Source organism: Lygodium microphyllum, chromosome 26 (assembly GCF_053477565.2).
Source record: "Lygodium microphyllum isolate KBCC chromosome 26, Lygodium_microphyllum_v1.1.10, whole genome shotgun sequence".
Taxonomy (NCBI): Eukaryota; Viridiplantae; Streptophyta; class Polypodiopsida; order Schizaeales; family Lygodiaceae; genus Lygodium; species Lygodium microphyllum.
Window position 1 is genome coordinate 132,440,687 of NC_141160.1, and position 18,729 is coordinate 132,459,415.

The window sequence follows — 18,729 nt, forward strand, 5'->3', positions numbered from 1 at the left end:
CCTAAATTCCTTTAGAGGTGATTGGTTCTTCTTTGGATTTTACCTTATTTTCTTCTTCTAGCAGGGAGGCCTTAATGCCAACCAGTTTAGGACTAGGCATGTTGATCAATGTAGTTGACACATTATTATAGTCAAGAGGCAGGCTTTTTAACAACATACCAATACAAATATCTTCATCCATCTTGAGAACAATTTCTGCAAGCTGAGTTAAGAGACTTTCCATGTAGTTTAAGTGACTTGCAAGAGATGTGTTTGATTTCATATCTAGCCTGAAAAATTCAATCAGTAATCCATAATTAGATGACTTTGATTGTGCCAAATAAAGTATCTAATCTCTTCCATGTATCATTAGAGGTTTCACAAGTATCCACATGGTGGATGTAGCTATCATCCAATTCCAGCTTAATGATTACGTGTGCTTTGTCATCATTCTTTTGCCAAGTAACTGCAAGGTTTGCATCCCGAGGCTTCTTCTCCTTGCCATTGGTAATGGCTCAAAGACCCGTCCCAAAAGCTCTAACACATCATAGTCTACAACTGATTTAACTTGTGGACACAAACTTGTGGAGTGAAATTTATGTGGGCGTCTTCAAGGGGGTGCTTCCTAAAGTCCCAAAAGTTCTAACACATAATCTACACCGGATTTAACTTGCGTACACAGACGTGGAGTGAAATTTGCGTGCGCGTGTCCTGTCCGTCATCTGCGCTTTTCCTGGCCCTTAATGATGCGTCCAAGCCTTAATGATCTTGTCAACTTGTTGGCCTCCGACTGAGTATATCAGGAAACTATAGTGTCCAAGCCCTTAATGATGCGTCCAGGCCTTAATGATCTTGTCAACTTGTTGGCCTCCCACTGAGTATATCAGCAAACTATAGTGATGCTATCCATAGGCTCTTCTTCGACGTGCAGCAGCTATGGCAGCTTCAGGGGTCGGCTCAGCTCTCCTAGGAAAGCTCGGGAGCATTTCATTCTCATTCTCCATCTCCAGGGGCGCAAGCCACGACTTTGCTGGCCCGTCCCTCTCCTGGCGCACACTCTGTGCGCTGCCGTGTTCTTCTTCCCCTTTCTCGGAGTCCGGCAGCAGCCTCACCATTCCTTGTCGCTGCCCTTTCCCTAAGGAAGACCTCTTCGCTGAAACCAGAAGGAACCTTGGAGACGAGAATGAGGAAACCTCCAAAAGCGAGAGCTCGAAGACGAGGAGGAAGAAACCCCAAGCTAGAAGGAAAGGGAAGTCGAAAACGAACATTGCCAGCTTGTACAGTCAATCTGAGCGTTGGGAGTTTCTCAAGCAAATCCCTCACCAGTAAGATGACTGATGCTTTCTCCATGTTGTCTTTTACAACGCTTATAGCGTTCCCATAGACACATGGTGTCTTATTGTTTGATTCCTAAACTATGCAGATGAAGAGAAAACATGGGTGCGCACACGAGCGTGGATGTAATTGTGTCCGTTACACAGAGAGAGAGAGAGAGAGAGAGAGAGAGAGAGAGAGAGAGGATTAGACCGAGTAAGTCTTGTAATATTCTGTAATTTGTGAGGTGCAGAGTGGGAATTAGTGCCTCAGAGGTGGACCAAAGTTTACCATGTTTTGGAGTGTGATGCTGATAACCATGAGATATTGCACATCTTGTTAGGATTCTGGATTCTGGAGCCTAATATTGCTAATGCTTGTTCCTGTACTATCAGTGGTCTTATTGTTGTTCCCTTGGTGCAAGCAGTGATGCCTAGGTTTATGTATGAGAGATTTTTCAACCCCTCCTGTTGTCATGATTTTTTGAAGGTTGGCTGGAAGATCTCCCTCCTCACAAAAGCCTTGTAGGGCATGTTACAAGTCATTTTGTTCATCTCCATTTTGAACCCGTTTTCTGGGCTGGCCGACTGGCTGACATGATGGTTGGAATAAACTTGCTGAATTCTTCGGACATGCCTTGCTTTTCCATGTTCCTTTACAATTTTCATATTTCATTAGAGTTTTTTGTCCACTTCAGCTCACTTAAGGTTCTGGCATCTGCCATGTTATGAGAGCACAAACTCTATCCTCACCCATTAGGGCTTGTCTTGAAGGTGGACATTGCTTTTTGCAAGGACATTGTGTTTGGGCCTGTGTTTCCTCATGCCAGAAGTCTTCAACTCTGATTGTTTTTATTGGTGCAGCAATGGTCAGTCCTTATCTAGCTCTATATGACAGTTTCAGGGTAGCCATAGCTTTTCACAGGTTGAGGACTGCCCCAGTTCATGGCAACACTGCTTTGCTGGTCGAGGTGTTTCCAGACCGGTTTAAGGCCAGTTGGAGGTCAGCTGCACCAGTCTGTTATATACCGCTGCAATCTTTACATATGCCTGCTGATCCTTTGTATCAGTCATAATTTTTTACTTGAAATCCCTTTCCTAAAGTCTTATCAAAGAGAGAATAAACACCCAGAATGAACAAGGCCCCTAGGTGTGAACTGCTGTGGAGATCCCACGAAAATTGAAGTATGTATGATGAAGAAAGCATATATGGTATTGGGCAATGAAACTAGGTGTTCTATATGGAAAAAATCTGGCTAACCTTGATGTGGGCCATATGGCATAGGTGGTGATGATTGAAGACTAGGGGAAAATAAATTGAGCACGGGCAGCACAAAGTACCTAGGACAAGGGCAAACCAATGTAGTAGTGCTCTAGTTGTGGAACTAAACACACAAACTCAGCCTCTTCTCAATGACATATTGAGGAAAAGGAATCTTAATGAGTTGCTGTCATGAGGACATGAAAGTTTTAGATGTTTCAATCTTGCTTATAACATTTAATTAAGTTATTAATCAAATGTGCAAGGTTTAAGCACGTCATGCATATGACAATTATTTCATGGTAACAGGCCAAGGACCCTAGGGATGTAGTGGGTATCAAAGGCAAAAGTTGTGGTAAGTTATGTTGACTGGGTTTTGGTGGTTAGTTGGTATCAGATGTGACCCTAGGACAGTGGTTTGGCCAATAAGTGTTAGTGGTGACACTAGGGACTGGCATTAATTAATTAATGCCAACCTAGGGGTCAATAGAGGTTAGGGACCACTCCAGGTTGCAATTGGCCTAGCCAATTTAATTATGGATGGACACATTTAATTTTGGGTAGGGTCATAAGGGTTGAATTTAATTTTCAAAATTATTTAATTCTGAAAATTAATTCAATGGTTGGATAATGCTGAAAAATGGGTTTAGAAGGCAAAAATACCCATGCAAGATTGAAAAACGTTTTTGGAGAGATGGATTTCACTTGATTTAGGTTGAGGAAAAGAGATGGATTTCAGTTGATTCAGGCTAAGGAAAAGAGAGAGAATAAGCTGCTGGTCTGATTTTCCTTCAGTGGAGGACTTTTTGGAGGCTGGAACAGCAGGAATCAAGCCATTTGATGTAGGCGACAACAATTTTAGGGTCTTCAGGAGCTGATGACAGCTGATTTGGGAAGTTAACAAAAGTTTGAGGCCTCTTGGCAATTGTGGTGACAACATTAAATGCTGCCTGGTACAGGCAGCAATCAGATTTCAGGTCTTTCTTGCGTGAAAATCAGGCATTTCTCTCTCTTCTGTCATTCTCTCACCTTCCCTAGCTTGTCTTCAGTTATCCTCAACATTTCTCATCCCTTTGGATCAGATTTCAGTCAAATTTGGTGGACAACAAAGAGATCTTTGTTGTAAACCCTACATTTCTGCAAAGATTAGGGTTTTACAACCACATTGGGACCAATGCCAATTGGTGAAGGCATCATACATTGAATTCAGCACTTGAAATCTATGTAATTGTTAGAAAATTCAGATGCTAGTCCATTCATTGTAAATTGGGGCAACATTTGGCCAGTTGGTGGTTCCATTGGAGCAAGTCCGAGCTGAAAAATCAAGGGCCAATTGGCACTAATTGGTTTCTGATTGTCATTTCAACAAGGGACTTTTGCAACAACAAAGGAGATTGTGGAAATTTCATCTTGTACTCATTCCATTAGCAATCAAACTAAAGAAATACCGAAAGGGGTGCTAGTTTTGAGGCCAACTTGGTGTCAAATGTCCAAGATTATTAAGATAATTTGTGCATTTCAAATTATGTTTATTTGTTGATTGTTGTAATTAAGTGCTTAATCAGGGAACTACCAATATTTCAAAGAAGAAAGATTGGTTTCAAGTGCGACGAACCGGCAATGGGTCCATCTTGGGATAGGGATGACCCACCCTATAAAACACGCCTCATGAGGTGTCACCCACGGTTCCACAGGCATGCGGAAGCATATCATGGCACGGTAGAGAGCACAACAAGTGATTCAAGGCTAAAAACAAAGGGTCTGTCTTGAGGGTCAATTATTGTATTGCAAGGGGACAAGAGAGCTTACAAGATAGGAGCACTTGAGGGACTTAGTTGTGGGGAGGAAGGAGGTATCAACACCCTTCCATCATGACTCAACGCTGCGGGTGAGGAACTGGCTCATAGAGAGGCTTATATCCATAGTAGCAAAGAAATGCATTTCTTTGTTTTTGAAACTTAAGCGTTTCGTAAAGTACGAAACGTTTCTTTGCATAAAAAACGTGGAAAGGGGGACCCCGAAAAAAAAACGTAAGTTAGTTTGTAAAAAAACAAAGGTTAGTGTTAGTCTATGGTCGATGGAAAAAAAAAAGTAAAAAAAATCAAAAGAAACGTACCTTTCATCACTTGTGACTTGTCGCATGCACAACCTATCACGACGTACGCCTCCTGTCTCGCTCATTTGTCCCGATTTTGCCCCGTCAACCATCGATAGTTCCATGCCACTTCCTCCGCCTGTCTGCTTGTGTGCCTATTCACCTTGTCGACTGTTTGCTTTTGCCCTGCTGACCATCAACAGTCCCAACTCCCACGCCAGCTCCTTTGCCTGTTCACTTCTGCACCTACCAGCTTCTGCCCTGTCAATAGCCCTACGCAAAAGAGAGAATTGCAGGGGACCAAATGAGATTAACCCCAACTCCTTCAAGGTGGAAATTCACTTAGAAGAATTGGTTCATTCTACACATGAAGATGATGAGGTGTGAGCCTTGCAACAGAGAGAGCACAGCTCCTTTGCCTGTTAGCTTCTGCGCCTACCTGTCAATAGCCCTACGCAAAAGAGAGAATTGCAGGGGACCAAATGAGATTAACCCCAACTCCTTCAAGGTGGAAATTCACTTAGAAGAATTGGTTCATCCTACACATGAAGATGATGAGGTGTGAGCCTTACTTGCAGCAGAGAGAGCACAGCTTTGGTATCAAACAAGATCTAGGGCTAGGGGTGTTGATGCATCAATTCTAGCAAAAGGTTCCAGTAGGATGGTAGTAGTTAGTGCTCGAGCTAGTGTCATAAATGACACAAAGGATGATTGGAGTGTGAGTGAGGAGGATGAGCATGAGGATGATGACGGTGATGATGGTGGCAATGGTGATGATGATGAGTCTGAGTAGTGACTCCATGAGGGTTCATGATTTTGGATTAGACTCTAGAGTCTTACCTTTTTGGGATTTTCACTTAGTCAATGTAGTGTCCATGGACCATTATTGTTTGGACAGTTCATTATATGACTCTAGTTTCATTTATGAGTTATCTATGATGTATCATGATTCATTTTGGATTTTCACATTTTGTCCTTTTTTAACTTGTTTTGAAATGAGAATCATGATATTGCTACTTCACCCATTTTAAATTGCTATTTGCACATGGGCTATGTAAAATGTCTTCCAATTTTCTTTATGTGATATGTATGAATCAATGATCATGATGTTTAAGGTTTGATCATAGTATAGCTTATTCAAAGATTAATCTTTGACAATAGTTAACAATGGATTATGGATCATGGATATGTAACGTGTTATTCTGAATTGACTATATTGTTTTATGTTTTATCACTTTTGCTCAATTCACTTGTTTTTTTTAAAGAGAAAGTTCCATGGAGGTTTAAAACATCTTTCTCTAGTTTAAAACTATTAAAAAAACCCTTTATAAAAAAATCTCATGTTTCTTATTTTACCCCCCTCTCGGAAGAAACTTACGAAACACGTTTCTAACGTTTTGTTTCTAAACGTTTCAGACGTTTTTGGCTGCTATGCTTATATCCTTGCCCTTGGAGAACTTGACGTCCTCGTCAAATCCCAAAATCATAACTTATGGCTTGAGGGGCGGTTGTATGAGAGTCACTCCGAAATTCGGGGGCCTTAACGTGACTCACTATCAAGTTGATTAGTGTCTACTTGCTAGAGTCTTTGCTTCAAAATTTCGAGGATCTGTGTCGACTCGCTATCAAGCCGGCTAGGGTGTGCCCGCTAGGTGCCATTCCCATTGATTCGATTACAAGTGTGGAACATGGTCTTTCAAGACTACAATTAGGTATCACCTACTAACTCAATTTACAACTATGGAGTGTGTTGAGCTAAGACACGCTTTATAGCTAATTAGTATTTTTAAACAGCCCAAAAACAGTCTTAATCAATGAAAAATGCAAATTTAGTGCGCGGTTTGAGAGAGTTACAATGGTCTCTGTCACAAGACCGTGACAACTATTACCTTTTTGTTGATTTCTTTATTACATATTTTATTTGGTTTTTCTTTTTGGAAGGATCCCTCTTGAAATCTAAACGCCTGAGTTGCATGGCGAGTATGTGAAACGGACAGGAATGTCTAGTGAGTCAAGACTGGACAGTTAAGGTCCAGTACAAGTCTGGAAGAGACTGACGGCACTGTAGATTGACAAGCCTGGAAGAGACTTGTGAAAGTGTATATGGACAAGTGTGTTGAAGAACTAGCCTGGAAGCGACTAGTTCAAAGTGAAGATGGACAAATCTCCAAGAGATTAGTCCATGGGGGGTCATTAGTGGAGATTCACTTTTAGTTGAGCTACATTGCAAATTTGGATGTAGCCATAGTCTGCAAAGATGGTCAGAAGACTAGTGGGTATGCAATGGAAGCAACTCCTAAAATTTAGGGAGTTACTATTTTTGGACCCAGAATCTGTTCGCGTCATTATCTTCGTTTTTGCACGAGGATTAATCCTCTGGTCTGTGCCGAGGTCAAATTTTGCACCGAGGATGGAGAATTTTAGACCGGAAGGCTAGAACGGGAAATATCTTCCAGTGCTGCCATTTGGCACAAATTTGTGCACTTACCTCTTTAAAGAGGGGATGGCGTGCAGTTTTTTGGGTATTGGGGGCTCATTTGTGAAAGGGAAGATGGATAGCTGCAGATGGAGAGGTATTGAGAGCTGGCCTACCTTGTCTATGATGCATAGAGGGTTGAGCTTGCTCCCTACTTTCTCTTTCTCTCCCCCTGACAGTTATGGATATGCCTCAGTTGAGGGCCTTTCTGCTGATTCATGTACAGTTGTGTGGGAATATGCTGTTTTTTGCATGAGGCAAGTGCCTCCTTTCTCCAGGAACAGGAGCAATTGTTTGCTGCCCCTAGTAGGAACAGGTGAGGGTGGTAACCTCACCAAGCAAGTGTCTGAAACAACACTAAATCAGTACTGATTCTGGACTGTTCAGAGGTTATTTCAGAGCCCAATTGATGTCAGAATCAAGGGGCACTTGGCACAGATGATGCAGAACAGTGCAGGGAACAATATGAGCTGAAAACAGGTGTCAAAACAGGTCTGAACCAGTAATTACAGTGGGCTGAAATGGTCAATTCTGCACTCCAACCAGAAGTTTCAGACTTGGGCAGAGTTTCCCCTCTTGGTCAACTTGTTTTGAGTCAGTAATTGTACTGTTATGCTACCAAATTTCACCCAGAATAGGTGAAAGACAGCCCATTGTACTTTCTCTCTTTTAAAAAATAAAGAAATACCGCAAGGGGCGCCTGACTTAGGGGCCAACAGGTGTCTGTGTGGCAAGAGGAGCATTCTAGCTTCCTGTTTTTCTTCTTGATTCTGTGTCTTTAAGTTCAGGTAAAGTGGGCGACTGTGAATTGGGTGAAAGCATTTATATATTTTGGTTGTACACTACCGCCCTTCCCAGAGAACAGGCCGGTTTCAGTCTCCCAGAACGAAAAACTTTTTGGGGCACCCTTCAACATCTATAAATAGACAGGCTGCCCACCATTCAAGCTGATCCTTTTGTGCAGGTTTCTCACTCTACCGTGCAGATTTCAGCCATTAGCCACCTACCATTTCCTGTCTAGCCATCACCGACTGTAGCCCATCACTATCTAGCCCTAGGTGGCTTTTTTTTAGCCATCACCTTATTGAAGTCTCCATTTGTTGCATCATCATAGCACTTGATTAGTGAGCATTTTCAGCATCTAGTGCCAGGCGACAGGCTACTGCTATCTCTCCCACTAGGCGACTACTGTAGTTCCTTCGTTTTTGCTGTCTAGTAGGCTGTCTACGTTAGCAAACAGCTCTCCTATTATTGCCTCAGTTCCTTGACACTTTGGTGATTAGCGTTTGGTTTTTTCCACACTTCGACAATCCAACTGGTGGTCAGAGCACTTGGGATTTATCTCCGATGGACATCACTCTCCGACAGTGCATTGCTCTGCCCTTGGGCATTCTTTACACTCTTACATTCATTTACAACATTCATTCACTTCAGAGTTTCTTCTCTTTGTGTTTGTCTTTGTGTTCGAGTTTTGAGTTTTTGCATTTTGCGTTTAGGGTTTGAGTTTTGCGTGTCTCTGTCTCAGTCTTAGTCGTACATATTGTGTTTACTTAGTGCAAACCATAGCATATTTGTCTTAGTCTTAGTCGTACATATTGTGTTTACTTAGTACAAACCATAGTATATCTTCCCATGATATGAGAGCCAATGCTCTTTTAAAGAGTATCCTGTAGTGGTTGTGGAGGCTAGTGTTTATACGAGACTCACATGCGACTCGATTTTGACTCGTAATGTCTTCGGCACCTTCTTCTTCGGATCCTATGACGCCCTATCAAGCTTCTCCATCATTGGAGGCTCTGAGAAGGCATTATAGTCTTGAGGAGAAGGTAGACATACCTTCATCTTTATCAGTTTCTTATTCTTATTTTGGTCGTTTTTTAGATGAAGAGTTTGAAGAGTACTTGCGCATCACGTATAGTTCGGTTTACACTCCTTCAATGAGCACTACTACTTCATTTGGACTGATTGGTGAGACTGGCCATCTCTTTGATCTTGGAGGGACCACGACATTTGGCGCGTTTGGCGATTCATCTCCTTTATCTCAGCTAGGCCTTATGTTAGGTTCGTATAATTCTTTTTAGTCGTATGAGCCAAAATCCTCTCTTGTTTCTCCTCTTGGTATGTAGGAGTTGGATGGTTTTTAGTATGTTAACTTTAATAGAGGAGTCTCTCGAAGCAGATACCCTTCATCAAGTATGTCTCTACCATCTTTTTCATTTGAGCAAGTAAACTGCACTTCTCAACTGGCTCCCATCCCATCACTATCTTCTCCACATTTTGAGCTCCTCACATCTTCATTCCAACATCTTGGATTACATTCCACTTCCGCTCAAAGCACACTAGGGGTTGGATCTTCCATCTTCGTTCTTAACATCTTCTCATTCTCCTACCATCTACCTACCCTTTCAGGGACTTTGGGACCTCGTTGGTGGTACCAAGCCTATGTTGGACCCTCGATTAACTCACCCTAATCACATCTGTCAATGGAGAGCCTGTAATGCCACAACCAATGTTAAGTTAATGCAGGGGTTGTTTCCTGAGTTCCACTCTCAATCATAGCATTTTTCTCTTGCATCTGAGCATTGGAGTCATCTCATTGATTACTATGCGGCTTGAGATCACACTCGACGTATTACTCTCAATTTTGAGCTCTAGGAGTTTTCCATTAAGGAAAGGGATGATTTGAAAGTTAAATTGGTCGAATATCGGCGGTTACTCGCTGAGTTTGCTACTATTGGCTTCTTGAAGTCAGATGACAATCAGGTTACGTTTTTCTTGAACAAGTTGTCCAACAAATACTTTCATTTTATCCAGCACATCATATCACAATCTAGATTGCTAACCTTTTGTGAGTTTGAGTGTTGGTTTTTGAGTTACGCGAGGTTGCATGATCAAGTCCATAAGAAGCCCTCCACACACATCCATTCAGAGGGCTGAGGGTTGGTTGTCTCTTATTCGGGAGGGAAAACCAATAGTGACAAGAACTCACAAGATGCGAAGGCAAGACAAAACAAGTGAGACACTACTTCCTCTAATGGAAACAAAGAAACACAATCTCTTTGGCAGCAAATTCCTAAGAAAAATAGGTTTTATACACACTGTCAGAGGTCGGGCCATGTGGACGAGGAGTGTTGTACCAAGGCCCAAGGTCTTCCTCCTAGAAAATCATAGCAAACTACTGCGTTTGCCTCCACTCCAACTTGCCGGTATAGTGGGGCTACGCCTCCCGTTGTTGCACAATTTGCTCCATCTACCCTAGTGGCTAATGGACATGTGGCACACGGACAACCTCAACAACCTATCTCCTTCACTACTCTTAAAGGATTGACTGATTGGTCTGCTAGTGACTCATCTATTGCACTTTATGTATCCATTCCTAAGACATCCACTGAAACTTCTAGGACCGCTTTCTTGCCTTGCCGTACGCGATGGTGGCCACTCACTTAGCCTTTCTCTTTTTAGACTTTCACTGCATACTTACATACTCATTGTATTGCACTTAGCTTTGCTTTATTTTAGTTTTAGTTTTGTTTTTTGGAGCGTCTCACTACTCACATCTATGCTTGTACATTTTGATTTCTTTTGTAGGGTTTTGTATTTCAGTGTAGGGCTAACATGTGGGCTTCCTCTCCCATGGCGGATCGTACAGCATCTCTCTTGATACTATCATGGCGGTGACTTCTATCCTTGCTCTTCCAACAGGGATGCTTCATCATTTTCATCCACATGGTTCTTAGCACCACATGAAGACTGACATCCTCGGGCTCCTCTTCATTCTTCAGCATCAACATCGAGGTTGAGAGGGGATTCCTACCCTTCTTGGTATTCTACAAGTTTTGACACTTGTCTTTAACATCAACCTTTTCCCCTTCTTGTACTTTCCCTTATGCATTGCATGATTTCATCATCTTTGTACTAGGGTGCTTGGGCAAGTGAACAATTTTCCCACAAGAGACACTGTCCAAGTGGCATATGTTACATGAGTATTCTTCAGCATGTAGCATACTATGCATCCCATTGTGTAGAGCACCATTAGATGGATCCTAAGCTGTTTCCATTGATGGATTACACCACGTTCCTTCTTCACATGATACATTGCAGGCCTTTCCTTTTAGGCTTAGTTTTGGGTATGAGAGGGGGTGTTGAGCTAAGACACACTTTACAGCTGATTAGCATTTTTAAACAGCCCAAAACATGCTTAACTAATAAAAAATGCAAATTTGACGCACGGTTCGAGAGAGTTTCAGTGGTCCCAAAACCCTAATCTTTTGGGGCACCCTCCAACATCTATAAATAGAAGGATTGCCACCATTCAGGCTCATCCTTTTGTGCAGGTTTCTCACTAGGTATCAGCCACCTACCATTTGCTGTCCAGCCATCACCGATTGTGCAGCCCATCACTATCTTATCCTAGGCAGCCTATTTTCAACCATTGCCTTGTTGTTTGGAAGTCTCTATTCATTGCGTCATCATAGCACCTGGTCAACCTGTGTTTTCGATATCTAGTGCTAGGCAACAAGCTGTTGCCATCTCTCCCACCTTGGAATTGCTGCAACACTTGTGTTTTTGCTGTTCAATAGACCTTCTATATCAGCAAATACCTCTTCTATTGTCACCTCAATTTCTTGACACTTTGGTGATCAATGTTTGGTGTTTCTCGCACTTTCACACTTCGATTGGTGGTCATAGCACTTGGGATTTGACTCTGGTGGATGTTACTCTTTGACATTGTATTGCTCTACGCTTGGGCATTTTGTACACTCTTACATTCATTTACAACGTACTGCCCGCGATCTGGTCGATTGCTATGGGGCTTTGATAGCCCTTGAAGTAAGCTTCATTTTCATAAAAAAACTTTTAAAAATGATCAAGTATTGAGTTCACAGCAGCTGAAAAACCAGGCCCGTGTCTCAGAAACCCTAATTCCACCATAGCCAAAATCTCCCAAGCTCATTTTTCTCTCAGTTTCTCACTCCTGCCACTAAACCAAGCTAAAGCCTACTAAATCTGAAGTTCCCAGCATCAAATCAAGAAGGGGAAGGTTTGGATTTTGAAGATCTTGAAGAATTTTGCAAATTTGGAAAACTCAAGGAAGAAGATACAAACATAGTGTCCATTGACACTCATCTAGTGCTCTTAGCACTTGTGTCTTGTGACACAACCAACTCTTCTGCTACTGAAATCTGAGAAATTGGTGCTGATTTGCTGCTGCTTCAGCCATCCAACATGGGAAAAGACTCTCCAAATGCTCGGTTCAAGGGAGTCGGGTTTCACACCTGGCAAACCCGCATCAAGCTCATTTTGATGAAGAAGGGTCTTTGGGCCATTACCAATGGCAAAGAGAAGAAACCTCGGGATGCGGACCTTGCAGTTACTTGGCAGAAGAATGATGACAAGGCACAAGCCATCATTAAGCTGGAATTGGATGACAGCTACATCCATCATGTGGATGCCTGTGACATGTCCCATGACACTTGGGACAAATTGGATACCTTGTTTGGTGCACAGTCAAAGTCATCTAAGTATGGTCTACTGATTGAATTTTTCCGACTTGATATGAAGCCTCATACATCCCTAGCATCTCATTTGAATTACATGGAAAGTCTTTTAACTCAGCTTGCAGGGATAAAGCTAAAAATGGATGAAGATATTTGTATTGGTGTCTTGTTAAAAAGTCTGCCTTCTGCCTATGATAATGTATCAACTACTCTAACCAATATGCCTGAGCCTAAACTAGTTGATATTAAAGCCTCTCTGCTAGAGGAAGAAAAGAAACTTAAAAGCAAAGAAGAGCCTAGCACTTCAAAGGATGAACAAATGTTATATGTCAACAACAGATACAAAGGTAAAAAGGAACCGCTCTTCTATGACTTCTGCAAAAGGACCGGACACACTGAGAAGTTCTGTCATGTTAGAAAGAGGTCCCAAAAGGCCTATCTTGCAGCTGTGAAAGAAGAAGAAGACCATGGACCAAAAGAAGAAGATGAAGATGAAGATGAAGACCACCAGGATCGGAATGACAAGCCTCATCAGTCCTTCTACTCTCATTACTCTGATAGACTGTTTTAAAAGCCTTGTATTTCCTTGCCCTAATGCTTCCTGCCATAAGCTTTGTAAACTCCTCATGTAACTTGGCATTACAGTCCCTGTACACTTTGTGAGGCCCCTGTTACAGCCTCTGGATGTCCATCATGTTTTGGTGCCCACACTTAGTCTTTTCTGCGACAGCCTCTGGTGTCTACCATGTTTGTGGTGTGCCCACACTTTGCAGGTGGTTCTCATTACAGCCTCTACACACTTTGTGCCTTTCTAGTTGTGATTGAGGAGGGGTGTTGAGATTCAGCAATCACACTCACTGACAGCCTCTTTGTATGGAGCTTCAGGGCCAAGGACATGCAGGCTTACCTATCCCATATGCACAGTGGTGCCTACTGCAGTTTTCTACTTTCCTATAAAGCATTGTACTTGCTTCCTTTTCTTAATGCAATGATAGTACTCTTTTCTTTTCAGTAAAGTGTCAGTGTCATTGTCCACACACAAGACTGTGTTTATGAGTTCAAGTCTCAATCTTAAAACCTAATTCACTTGTGTGATAGTCAGTGTCTAAGTCATGTCTTCATGAGTCCTCTCTTCACTTTCCGTCCTCCATAACTCTTGCCATGCTCTAGATCCATGTACTTTCACAAGATGATATTCCCCCTAACGATCATCTTGTTTGTTCGAGGATCAAACAAATGGTAGGCTTTTGCTTTGGAAGAATAGCCTACAAAGACCAAGAGATCAGCTTGAGGGGTGAGCTTTTCTTGCTTGTCATAATGGTTGTGCGTATAAGCATGACTATTGAAGACTTTGAAGTGTGAAACAACATGTCGAGAGCCAAAAAAGACGATGAAACTCCCAAGTCAGTGATAGTCGGCTCGGTAAGAAAATGGGTCATGTGGTAAAGGCCATTAGTTTGTGCCTTTCCTCAAATAATCACTAAAGCAATCTGAGAGTCTAGGACCTTGATTGTGGTCGTTGTGAAAAAAATTGCTCGCTCCAATTGGCAAAGTTGTTGAACGGACAACAAGTTCACCCCAAGTTGGGGAACATAATAAACATCATCAAATGAAGCTAGAGTCAATGGCAAAATTGACGTGACCTTGGGCCTGAATCTTGATTGAGGAGTTATTTCTTACACAAACTCTCCCGATTGTAGGGGCTTGGAAAATGAAAATGTGCTCTATAGGAGTCATGTGATGAGTAGCTCCATTATCCACAAGCCAAACAGTGCTGGTGTGCTTGGTGGCGACGAGTGGATATTTGCAATGACCTTGTCGGGAGGGAACTCGCAAATGTGAACGAGACTCGTATTTGATGTTTGTAAGGAGATGATGTTGGCCTTTGTAGTGCAGCCAAACAAAACTTTTTGGAGTTTAGAAATTCGTCGACTGTGATGGTTGACTAGTGAAAGTGTGGATCTGGCCTTGCCATTGCCTTTTTTGGGGATTGCCACCATTCTGCTTTTCGTGTGGGGGGTTACTTGATATGGGTGTAAGGGTTTGATTCTTGGATTTTGGTTGTGTGTCTTTTGCCTTAGATTGACACTCGTCATTATAATGGCCAATCTTTTGACAATGTTCACAATACCTATTCTTCTTAGATACATTTTGCCATCTAGGTTTGATAGTACATTATGTGGTTCCTTGGGATTCACTAGCCTTGTTTTGAGTTTGATTTTGATTTGAGTTTGAATTTTGTTTGCCCTTGCCCTGTTGTCCCTTCTGAGAAGATGCAACGAGAGCCCCCTCTATCGAGGATGCTTATGAAATTGATTGAACGATTGCGCATGACACAATAGTTGATACTCAAATTCATAAAATGTGGGCATCCGAGGTTGTGAAATCATTTGTTGCATAAAATGGAAATATTTTCTTTGTAGTTATTGAGGAATAGGGTAACTTGATTGTTAGAGGACTTAGGAGCCCTAGTGGTGGAGAACTCAGTGAGAAGATACCCATACTCAACTAGTTTGACTTTCAAGTCATCGTTGTCTATGATTTTAAAATTTTGGAGCTCATGATTCTAATTGATGTGATGAGTCCTATCTTGAGTTGCATAGTGGTTAGTCAAGTGTGGCCAATGGTCGAATGCTAAGTCAAAATGCTGAAGTTAAGAGTGAAATTCAAGTAATGAGCCTTGCATAAGCTCGACAATAGTGGAGGCGTTACAAGCCTTCCACGAGTAGATGATCTCATATGGAATAAGTGCGGGATCAAGTTGGGGTTCCAACCCTTGCACTGAATCCCATAGGTTTTGAAAGTCTAAGACATGGCTAATCAAGTTAGACCAAGTGGTGTAGTTTGGCCCGTTGAAATGAGTCTTGTTATTAAATGCATGCTTGGCTGATGAGAAGCTAAAACCATCAGGTGTGTGAGAAGGTGGATGGGTGGGGTATAGTGGAGGGTAAGATGGTAGTGGTGGTGGTGGATATGGAGGAGGAGGGGGTAATGGTGGATAGGCAGAAATAGGTTGCCGATGTCCAAGAAGTGCAGATTGATGTGGAGGTACCAAAACTGTCATAGTTCCATATGGTACCGAAGGTGGAGGTGAAGGCATTGGGACTCGATAGTCTCTATCCAAATGTCGGTTGGGGCATAACAAAGTGACCAGATGGTCCCCTAGATAATGCCATAAAGGCAAACTGCAGTACCAAATGATGCACGCTCGAGTATGGCTAGGATACACTCCTAGATGGATAACTCAAAAGTGTGTGTGGGAGATCTAGTCTCTATCATAGCTACACCACTCAGAAATGGGTATGTAGAGGTCTTAAAGATTATGCCCAAGTGTTTTGAATCCCTTAGTGTAGTGTGTGGTGGTAACATGCACTTAATGGAGGTGGAAAGGAAGATGCAACGGAAGATGAGGGAGAGATGGTGGGAGTCCAAATGGATTAGTGATTGATGTTGTTATGGGAAACATGGTTGGTTCCCTTTGTCCATTAAATGCATCAAATTGAGAATTGAATGAAGATGCACCTTGCCATGGCCCACGAGGACATGTATTTTTGAAACCTCACTTAATATGTGGATTAATTTTTAATCACATAGTTAAGTAGAACTAGTGTTAGAGTAAACTTACGAGCCCGAGGCCCGAGGAAATCATGGGATGTCAAAGGCAAAAGCTGCTATAAGTTATGTTGCACAGATACTTGGTAGTATGTGGAGCAAGTTGTTGGCCTAGGCCATTCATTTGGCCATAAGTGTCACTTGGTAACATTAGAGAAGTGACATTTAATGGTACCTAATGCCAATTTGATGGTCAAAGTTGGCGTAGAGACACTCAGGAATGGAAGTTTCCTAGCCAATTTGATTATTGGCCAGTCATATTATTTTTTTGGATATCAAAATAATTATTAGTTTAATTTTCAGTATTTAAAGATTGGAAATTAATATTTAATAGGGGATAATGTTGAAAATGGGATAAGAAGGTTGCCACTTGGCAAATGTCCCATGCAAGTGGAAAAAACGTTTTTAGAGGTTGGTGGAGTCCATTCTAGCCATCAGGAGAGAGGAGGAGGCTGTTAGAGAGCAAGGAGAGGTTGTTGATGTGATTTGTAGCTCGCCATGGATCATTCCTATAGCAAGTGACAGTAATTTGGAGCCTTCCAAGAGTAGATGACAGCAGCCCAAGGTTCTTTTGGTGTAGGTGACAGCATAAAGGAGGGGGTAGTAGTCTTTCTGGCAGTCCTAAGTTGTAGGTGATAGCTTCCATGGCTGTTTGTCTTCGCGATGAAGAAAGTTTGAATTTTCTCTCTCCTCAGCATTCTCTCTCATCTCCTAACTTTTCTACAACCTTGCTCCAAAGATTACAGCATTGAGATCATTAGGCTGAGAAATTTCAGATTTCTTTGCTGCAAACCTTAATTTGCAGAGCAGAAATTGGGGTTTAGCAGCAATCTCGGGAAGCATGCCAAAAATTGGAAGCTCCAAGACTTGGATTTAATAGTGCTGAAGCTATTTTCAGTCAAATTCAAGTGGAAGGACCATTAAATCAATGAATTTGGGGGATTTTCCATCTCCATCAAAGCAGATGAAGGCCAATTGATTGCCTGAATCAAGGGCTAAGCCCCATCCAAGCTCTTGTTCAATCTTTACATCTCATGAAAAGGTCCAATATCTACTTTTCAATGCATGTCATGTTGGTTTCATAGTTTAAAATGTCTACCATGTATACTTTGGCTAAGGAAAAGGCTGATGCCAAGCGAGATGATAAGCCAAAAGAGAGGTGACCCTCTCTTACTACTTAAGACTCTCAAGGGATGCAAAACCCGGCCTAAGGGGAACTTTGCCCAGTTCCTGGTGATTTGGAGATTAATACTTGTATGCAAGTGTAGGTACACACTCTTAGTGATCAACACATCCATGTATGGCACTTGAGATATATGTAGTCAATGCAAGATGTATGACAAAAATACCTTTGGACTTAAAGATTCTAAATCTATAACCTATATACCCAGTTTCAATTGCCGCAACTATAATTGCAATATACCACGAAACACATGTCAGTGATCTAAAACATGGTGCAAAATGGCCTAAAATGGCCAAAAAAAACAATGAGCAAGCCCTTAAGGGCTATTTATAGAATATACAGTACTTTACTTGCACACCAAATCTCACAGCAATCTGTGATTTTTGGTCCGCCCTGCTTCTCGTGCCTCCACAGGCACTATCCAAGTGAAAGAGTGGAAAAATGGAAGAGCTTCTTCCTCATTTCTTACTTACTCAAATCCTTCAAAATCAACCTCTCTCAATGGCACCACTATGATACCATGTCACGAACCACGTGGTGCAGAGACTTGCTAGCCATCAAGGTATCCATTGTCCAAGATTGTGATTTAATTTGCATTTCTCAATTTTATAATAAATGTTTGTTGTAATAGTTTTGTACAGAATGCCCAAGGGCAAATCAATGGTGTGTCGGAGAGTGATGTTCACTGGAGACAAATCCCAAGTGCTATGGCCACCAGTCGGAGTGTAGGAAACACCAAATGCTTGATCACTAGAGTGTCAGGGAATTGAGGCGACAATAGAGTGGTGTTTGTTGATGTCGATAGTTTACCGGATGGATAACAGATGGTTGAAATTCGCCTGGTAGAGTAAGATGGTTGCACAAAAGGATAAGGTTGGTGTCAGAGTGCAGCGGTGCGGAAGCGTAGGACTGAGAGAGAGAGAACGCAGAGAGAGAAGAGAGAGAAAGAGACAGTGGACGATGAAAATCTGCTGTATAAAGAATGCTGAATACAAAGATATGCAGATATATACACGGGCGCAGTGCGCTGGACTGCGTGTCTCCACCTCGACGATGCAACCTGCTGTTCACCTCGAAGTTCGCTGCAGTCTGCACTGTCTGCTGTCTGAAATCTGTGAACAGAGACGGAATCTGCGCGTGTCACCGGTTTGTAATCTGCGAGCAGAGAAGTGTACCAGACTGCTGAAGAAGTCGGGTATAAATAGCCGAAAAACCGGGCAAAAGAGGGTGCCAGAAATGCCCAGTCGGCTGCATTAAATGCCCAGTCGGCTGCATTAAATGCAGCCGACTGCCTGCTGCAGGTCGGACTGCC

At 42.2% G+C, this 18,729-nt stretch overlaps 1 protein-coding gene across 4 annotated transcripts in view; it reads left to right on the top strand.

Annotated features, from left to right (window-relative positions):
- Positions 1-733: 733 nt before the first annotated feature.
- LOC148013820 (uncharacterized) overlaps positions 734-18,729 on the top strand; it is an 84,817-nt gene continuing 66,821 nt past the window's right edge. The window contains exon 1 of one of the 4 annotated variants that reach the window (XM_087668316.1): positions 734-1,304. In XM_087668316.1, coding sequence (XP_087524442.1) covers positions 916-1,304 — 389 coding nt within the window. In that variant the 5' untranslated portion in view covers positions 734-915. Of the gene's footprint in view, positions 1,305-4,937; positions 5,157-18,729 lie in introns of those variants that run through there. The other 3 variants (XM_087668317.1, XM_087668318.1, XM_087668319.1) reach the window with 3 other exon arrangements.